Source organism: Mandrillus leucophaeus, unplaced genomic scaffold (genome assembly GCF_000951045.1).
Source record: "Mandrillus leucophaeus isolate KB7577 unplaced genomic scaffold, Mleu.le_1.0 Scaffold407, whole genome shotgun sequence".
Lineage (NCBI taxonomy): Eukaryota > Metazoa > Chordata > Mammalia > Primates > Cercopithecidae > Mandrillus > Mandrillus leucophaeus.
In genome coordinates, this window is record NW_012104332.1 from 1,328,077 (window position 1) to 1,337,283 (window position 9,207).

The 9,207-nt window shown below is 33.4% G+C and overlaps 1 protein-coding gene across 1 annotated transcript in view; it reads left to right on the plus strand.

The window, feature by feature from the left end:
• The window catches only part of PAPD4 (PAP associated domain containing 4), a 109,390-nt gene that overhangs the window by 61,583 nt on the left and 38,600 nt on the right, over nt 1-9,207 (plus strand). Inside the window, exon 10 of the mRNA XM_011992203.1 lies at nt 6,810-6,853. Within this exon, the coding sequence (XP_011847593.1) occupies nt 6,810-6,853 (44 nt within the window). The remainder of the gene's footprint in view (nt 1-6,809; nt 6,854-9,207) is intronic.

The following is a 9,207-nucleotide window of genomic DNA, read 5'->3' on the forward strand; positions in this document are numbered from 1 at the left end:
GTCTCGGTTTCCAAAGATTACAATAATAGGAGAAAACATATTTTAGCATATATAATACTTATTTCTTCATTCCATGAATATGTATAGAATACCTACCAAGTAAATGTTAGGTATTCTAGGATCTGAGAATACAGCAGTGAACACAATACAAAAACAATTATCTTCTTCATGAAGCTTACATTTTTGACTTGTGAAATGTAACATTTTTGTAGCTGTTACCTACCAAAATATGAATTATTAAGCAACTCACAGATTACTAATAAAATGTAACATTTTTACCACCGTTGTGAGTTGAGCTGCTGATAGAGCACTGTCAACATGTGATATGCTCAGTAACAAATGAATTATTACAGTGTAGTCATTTAAAAAAGCCTGTTGAAAAATATCCTTTTGTTGTATTGTTTGATGCTTTTTGTATTTAGATTCTGAGAGAGATAACAGATAATATTAGCAGTTTTGTCAACAGCAGCTTAGTCTTGGAAAGTTGAGATGATTTGATGCCTTTACAGCTGTGTTTCTGTATTGAGGATACTGGGAACTGGGAAAAGAAGAAGACACCCTTTCCTTGTTATATAGATCAGAAATGGTTAGAGTTGGGGATTACAATTTTGTTAGCCCAGTTCCTGGTAGACTGGGCTTCTTTGGATAGGGATTGGAGGATGATACCTAAGTTGAGAATTTCTGTGTGATGAGCCACTTTTACTAATAGGAGGATAGATAGAACTGGTTGGGACAAAAACGAAGATTGTCCTACCAATGCCTTAAAAAAGAGCAGTTCAGAGGGAAGATTGGTTGTGAGGAATTCTCTATTTTGTTTCAGAATTATTATGTTTAAAATAATACTTAAAACATAGTGATATTAAAATAGTTATTTTACATTTTAAAATTCATTTTGAATAAGTTGTGCATATATCATAGAAAATCCTGAGAATATACTAAAGTGGACCAAAAAAAAAATACATTGCCCATGTATTTTCACACCCAAAGATTGTTATTGTTAACATTTGTTTTATTTTTTTCTGGTTTTTGTTTTCTTTGCAAAGGTTTCAAAATGTTTAGCCAAACCTAAATGCGTAAATGTCAAGTTCAGGTCTTTTAATTCCAAAAGTTGGCGACAAATAAGTAACTGTAAATGGTGTGTGTTCTTTTTTCCTCTACAAAATCATGGTCTTCTTAAATAATGTTCTTACATTTTCTTTTACCTGTTTATTACATGATTCTCAGACTTTTAGATTTCAAGGAAGAGTAATGTCCAAAAAAAAAAAGAACCAAACTGGAGTTTTTATTTTGCTGTGTTAAGTATCAGAACCAAAAAACTGCTACCAATTACTACCATTACTTCATAAAAGATGGTGCATAAAATACCAAAAAAGCAATGATATAATCTCAGAATAATGGACAGACCATCACAAAACAGTGTAATTGTTACACGCCTCCCACTTTTGGCACATACACACATGTTTTAATTTTTTTAGTTTATCACAGCTTAGAAACCTTTCCTCTATGGTGAAGAATTTGGGGAACATTTTTTCATATTTATTTTTTAATTGGAGTAGTCTTAGAGCTAGCTAGTTCTCAAAATCTTGATTCTACCTTTAGACACATCTTCATCCCATCTTTGTCTGGAGATAGGGTGCCATTATTTGACCGAAGTGTTTATGTTATTGTTCTTAATTTCATAGTGTGTCAACCTTGTCCCTTCTTGGTAATCAAAGTTTTGTGGTATGCTCCTAGGTTGAATTTGGCATTCTACATTCTTGACAGAATATAATATTATACTCTGTCCTATTACTTACAAAATTTCACTTGAACATGTATTACAGATGTAGGGGTTAATATTCTTAAATTGGCAGTTTTTACAAATGACAAAATGGAATACACAGTCATGCTTAGAGTGTTGATTTGGTACAACCCCTTTAGAAAGCAGTGTTGTATATTTATATAATGTCCTTTGACTCAGTTATTTCATTTCTAGAAATTTATCCTAATGTAATAATGAGTGGTGCATATATGGATGTACCTGTAAGGCTGTTTTTTTATGGTGTTATGTAAATAATAAAAGATTAGAAGTACTCTTAAATTTTCTGGAATAGGGGAATGGTTAAATTAACTGGAATAGGGGAATGGTTAAATTAATTACGATATACCCTAATATGAGATCTGCATAGCAACTAACGATCATGTTTTTAATATATTTAATGATACAAGAAAATATTCATGATATATTGTCTCATATATCATAATACCAATTTTATTTAAAAATAATAACTGTGTATATATTTGTATATGTGCAAATACTGAAAAGGTAGGTGCCAAAATTATATCAGAGGTTATTTATGGACAGTTTAGTGAAGTTCTCTGTACTTCACCATACTTGCAGATGTTTTATAATATATGAGAGTATATTTTCCTTTGGATGCTGGTCTCAGATGTTTTTTTTGACTTACCAAGAGAGACAAAATAGTTTAAATGGGCCAACATTTTTATGACTCAGTCATCAGAGAGGTTTGATAATCTTCTTTAATGTTAAAATATTTCAGGCTAATCTTAATACATGTATTTTTATTGCTGACCAGTCTTGAATATGTACTGGTTTGATGATTCATTTGCCCCTCTAAAAGAATTCGAAACATACGACATTGGCTATTTTAGATACTACTTTATGTGTCATTAATCATTTTTGTCCAGTTTTACAAAATACATGTCTATATATATATATTACTTTATAATATATGTTCAGGTGAACTCTAAACATTTTTTTTCAGTGAACTCTGTTCTCTTGTGGATTACAGTTTACTTTCATTAAAAATGGAATAGGATTTCTTATATATATAAAATACAAAAGATATGTAGCACTCACCACCATTCACTTTATATTTTAGTTGTGATTTAAAAATGAGATTTGACTAAAGCATTTAGCATACATGATCATCCATAATATGTGCCGTACTCCTTAATTCTTACTGGTTACCTTAGAAATTTTAAATGTGATTGACTTCTTTAGATAAATGTACGTTAATCACACATGCCCCAATGTGGTATTGAAAGCAAATTAAAAATTTTAAACTGGGACCAGGCTCAGTGGCTCATGCCTGTAATCCCAAGTGCTTTGGGAGGCTGAGGCGGGAGGATTGCTTGAGACCAGGAGTTTGAGACCAGCCTGAGCAACATAGTGAGACTCCCCCATCTACAGAAATAAAAAATAAAAAAAATTAGTTGGGCATGGTGGCACATATCGTTAGTCCTAGCTACTCAGGAGGCTAAGGTGGGAGGATTGTTTGAGCCCAGGAGTTTGAGGTTGCAGTGAGCTGTGATTATGCCACTGCATTTCAGTCTGGTCAGCAGAGTGACTCTTTCTTAAGAAAACAAAAAAATTAAACATTGCTATTTTGCCAGCCTATTAAAATCATACTAAAATTTAGTTTAGACTTTGCCCAACATTTTATTTTTGACAGAGTGGTCCCATTTACTGAAGTGGTTTGTAATTAATAGCACTGCATTCAGCCATTCCTAGGTCTTTCTTGAAGGACATCAGCTACCCAGAGCTAATGTGTAATTCTACACTGGCAAATTTAAGCTACTCCTCCCTAGAAGAAATGAGAGTGATTAAAATAGATAGTTGCTTTTCTTGGCAGTATCACATTACTGTGAGGGAAAAGGGCAAACAAGAGTCTGCAAGGTGTATTGAGGAGTTCCGGCTCTGCCACAAAAAACTAGTTTTTATGACTTTGGTCAAGTTATTGTACCTCACTGGCCTTAATCTCACCTGTAACACAAACAGTTGGATTAAATGACCTTCACGTTTTGTTGAACTTCTTAAATCCTGCAATATCTTTTCTGCCATAAACAGAGAAAGGAAATAGATCCTGTGTATGTAGAAAGGTTAAAAAGACTAACACATTTCCTAGAATAAATTCCAGTCGTCAGTAATTGACTACAGATACTTGAAAGATGACTGATCAAAGCATGAGGGGGAATTGAGAAGAGATTTTAATTATAACTTAAGAGTTAATGAAAAAGGAGGCCAGGCATGGTGACTCACGCCTGTAATCCCAACACTTTGGGAGGCTAAGGCGGGTGGATCAGTTGAGGTCAGGAATTTGAGACCAGCCTGACCAACATGGTGAAACCCTGTCTCTACTGAAAATACGAAATTAACTGGGCGTGGTGGCGCATGGCTGTAATCCCAGCTACTTGGGAGGCCGAGGCAGTAGAATCACTTGAATCTGGGAGGCAGAGGTTGCAGTGAGCCTAGATCGCACCAATATACTCCATCCTGGGCAACAGGAGTGAAACTCTGTCTCAAAAAAAAAAAGTAATGAAAAAGGTAAGATCATCAGTTGGCTAGAAATAATAACATTAAAGAATATTCATGGAATGTTTGCCATATTCCTAGGCAGAGAGCTTTCTGGTAGACATTTAAAAATTGTCCTTGCAGAGCCTGGCCAATGTGGCGAAACTGTATCTCTACTAAAAAATTAGCTGAATGTGGTGGTGCACACTTGTAATCCCAGCTAGTGGGGTGGCTGAGGCATGAGAATCGCTTGAATTCGGGAGGTAGAGGCTGCTGTGAGTCGAAATCGTGCCACTGCACTCCAGCCTGAGTGACAGAGCGAGACCCTGTCTCAAAAAAAATTAATGAATAAGTAAAGTTGTCCTTGTATTTTCAAAATTAATGATTCTTAGTGTGATCGAAGATCTGCTATTTAAAATTTAAATTTTTGGTACATCTATATGGAAAGTTTATGGGTATAAATTTGTGGGGTCCCTACCAGCAAGCTGTTATGCAAACTTTGGGTAAAGTAAAATTTTGTACATTAGCTGTATTCAAGGCATTGCCTGTTAATCATGTACTCTAATATTGAGCTTTTGTTTTGTTTTTAGTTTGCCTTTGAGAGAGAAATTTAAAAGACTGGAACCTGTAATCCAAAATTCTGAAGTTAAAATAGATGTTATAGTCAGATTTTTCCAGAATTTACATTGCTTTGGAGTAAGATAAACATTTTAAAAACTACTAAACTCATTGAGACTAATATCAGGATATTGTTAATAAATAACTTCTGCAGTACACTAATTGCTTCTCTGATGACTAGTGTTTATAAATCTTTTAAGGTTGTAACATAAAGAATTTACTTAATGATAACCCTGCCTCCAGAAACTTCCAAATTGCAGAATTCTAAAAACTCTTTTGTCCATTGAAAGATCCTCAACCAGTGGCTAGTATTTGTTTTTCTCTCCTAGTATTCTAGTTATGTTACCAGAATGAGATAAAGGTTTTTTATTCTAATTCTCTATAATCTTTTCTTCATCCTTTGTTTTATTATACTTTTAGTATACTAGAGTATTCAATGGGAAAGGTATTCAAGTTTTTAAGTAAACTAATTTCTTGTAAGATTTTCCAATTTGACTTCTGTATTATAACCAAAATTACTAGAAAGCCATTAAAAAGTGTTATACAAATATAGAGACATTTAGAATTAAAGTGAGTGGGGTTTGAGTTTACTTGACAGGTCTTTTAGCATGTTGAGTATTTGAATGCCTCTTAGGGGAAAGGAATATATATATTCTTACTTCCTAAGAGTGATTCTGGTAAGTAATGATTGAGTTTTTTCTACTAATATTCTCAGTCATGTACTGAGAACATGAAGACGTATCATGGAATTTAATTTTATGCCAATTTTCAACATGAGGTGAAATGTGATACATAAGGGAAATTTAAATAAAGCATCCTACTTTGTACTATGTGGTAAAAACTTACACCCTTTTAATTATAGTTGGAGACCATGTAAGTTGGTCATAATGGTTCATTACATGTACGTTTATATATTTCAGAAGTCATTTTTTAAAGTTTTTGCTAAATCACACATTAAAAGTGAATTAATATGCTTTGTTGTTGAGTTTATGTAGTTATATGTAGTGTATTCCTAATTCTTAAATACTTCCTAATTCTTAAATTTGAAAATGTAGTATTTGTATTTTACCATACTCGTGACATTATATTTTACAGTTATTTCTTATATTGTGAATGTTAGGCACTTTGCCTTTTTATATTGTTCTTTTCATATTAAAACAATGTAAAGTTACTGTTAGTGCATTTAATGAGTTTGGATTTGTTTAGAACTATTGAATGGTGAAGGATGACAAAAATATGGTAATAACAGGATAATGATTTCTTTGTGTGAAATTTTATTTATAGCAGATTGTTGCCCTTAGTTTTCTAACTTTTGCTGAACATTCTTTAAAAATGTACTAATGAGGTTAAAGATTTTCTTTCAGTTTTATTTGATTTTTTGTTGTTGTTGTTATTTGCAGTATATCAGTTTCCTGAACGATTTCAATTTTGGTATTGTCAGTGGAAATTAAATAATAAAGGGACAATTATGAAAGAACTGTTTTTCTCTCCTAGTGTCACTGAACTGTATTTTTAAAATTATGGTTTTTGATTACTACATCCATCTTAATAATGTCTATTCAGTATCTGTAGAGCAATCCTTGTCTTGCTTATTGTGTGTGTATGTCTGACGTTGGACAAATTACATGTGTCCCTTTATTGATAGCCTGTTCTAAAACCATGTGAGGAACATTGGTTTACATAGGGATATATATAGTTTATTAATAAAACCTTAGTTTGTCAACTTAAATATATTTTAAATACAAACTTAGGGATAAGAATTTCATGAAATACTTGAAAACTGTTGAATTTTAGCATAAACCCTTACAGTCTCATACCTGGGATGTAGCTGACAAATTATTGCATTGTAAAATGAATCACGTGAATCACGGAAGCTTTAAACTTTTTCTTTTTATAGCCCTACCTGAACCCATCCTTCCATCCCTCCAAAAAATTTACCCAGTAAGTGTTTCTTATAAATTATTATAATACATTTTATGTCAAATGTATGTAGAACTATTATAAGTAGTATTAATGTGACTATAAAAGTAGTAAGGTTAAGTACATAACATTTTCTATATATACCAAGAGAACATTTAAAATGTTTCTTATTCTGTTTCAGAAAACTCTCATACTTGTTATTTTGTTATTGGCAGACAGTCTGGTCAGTTGTGTTAATGGTGGAATTTGTTTTGCATGATGCTCAAGATTATCACTAATGGAGATTAAATATACTCAGTTGCCCATTTGGCCTTATTCCAGTTTTCTTCCTACTATTTTAAAATATAGCTTCACAGGATTTCTTTAGTTAGTAACTCAGAAATTTTTTAGCCCAGTATATTTATACTTTGAAAAGCAGGGGGAAGAGAAGTTGAACAATTGGATAATCTTTTTATCTTTAATTTGATCTTGCCAAGTAATACAGCAAAACAGGTAATATTAGTACACTATTCTTGTCTGCATAATACTATGAATCCTGCTGACATTAATTGGAAACGTTCAAGAAATGAAGTGTGGCTACTAGAAAAGATTTAATATGTACTTAGTTTGAGTTTAGAGACACATAGGTTATGTATGTATTCATCATCTATAAGAATCCTTGTGTTTCTTTTTCAGTTTTCGTGTTCTTTCTCCAGAATTCTCTGTTTCTTTGTTTTATATCATTAGTGTTTTCCTCCATAGTCATCCTTTTTCCTGCATTTATTTGGAAATAATATTTAAGCTACTTGTTTAGAATGTTTGACTGCTCTTCTGAAACCACATAATTTTTACATATTGGTTTCATATACTTATAAGAAGAGCTGTCTTCTAAACTTACTAAATGGTCATATTACAAAGAGAAATATAATCAGCTTAGACGATTAATTTTCAAAAAACGTACTTACTGTGTTACACAAAATATAACAAATTTACTTGACATGGAACATCAACTAATACAGTTTAATATCTGATAATTGAGAAGGACCAATGTTCTTGGTTTTGAACATAAGTTATTATTGTAATGCACACATGCAAGGTGCTGGATAATAAAGGTTCATTTTAATACAGCCTTGCTGTAGTGGAGATCTCACATTCTGTGGAAGGTCATCTACTAGAAGAGACTGTATAACAAGAGCCTTTTTTTTTTTTTTTTTTTTTGAGACGGAGTCTTGGTCTGTCACCCAGGCTGGAGTGCAGTGGCCGGATCTCAGCTCACTGCAAGCTCCGCCTCCCAGATTCAAGCCATTCTCCTGCCTCAGCCTCCCAAGTAGCTGGGACTACAGGCGCTGTAACTGGAACTTTTTGACCTTATTCTTTGAAATCTTTTTATATATTCTTTTTTTTTTTTTTTTTGTAGAGACGGTCTTGCTGTGATGTCCAGTTTGGTCTCAAATTCCTGGCCTCAAGTGAGCCTTCTACCTTAGCCTCCCAAAGTTCTGGGATTATAGGCATGAGCCACTACACCCAGCCTGTTGGCCTTCATTTTGAATGTTTTTATCTCTCCATGAAGTATTGACTCTTTTGTTCGTACTGAAAGGTCATATTTCATTTTATTGACCCAATCTCATCTTGCTTTAAGACCCAGGTGTCAGTATAGAAAGAGCTGCATATGTTCTTTAGCAAAGGATCTAATAAACTTATCCCTAAAATAATATTGTGTATTGAAAAACGCTTCTGCAGCAGTCTCACTTAAAACCCTATGCTACATGAAGCTCTTTTTACTAATATAGGACACTGGCAAAATATCAGTGTACTGTGGTTGGGGTCAGAGGTAGCGCTTTTATAATACTCAGGTTCTTACTAACGGCCCCATTTTCACTTCTGTGTTCTGTTTTTCTTATTATCTAGCTTTCTTCCATGACAGAGTCCTGACTTCTGTTCATATCCACTACCTCTGGCCCTATACTCTCCATCTGTTTTGCTTATAAGCTTATTTCTATACCTGCAATGGGGAAATAGATTTAGCCTCAAGACCTTAAAAAATACTAATAGCAAGACCTACCAGATTAGGAATCTCCTGATTTGCATTCACATATAGTTACATTGCCATCATAAATATTGAATTTGCCTTTACTATAAGATTTTTGTTTACATGGGTAGGGACTTAACTACCTCTTCTCACACAGGATTTTTTGTTTTATATGAAACCTGTAAGCTGGTCAGCAGAACACATTTTTAATTGTCTGATGTAACAAACAAATCAGCTTATTTGCTATTAATAATAACCAGCCGGGCACGGAGGCTCATGTCTGTAATCCCAGCACTTTGGGAGGCCGAGGTGGGTGGATCATGAGGTCAGGAGTTCAAGACCAGCCTGGCCAAGATGGTGAAACTGC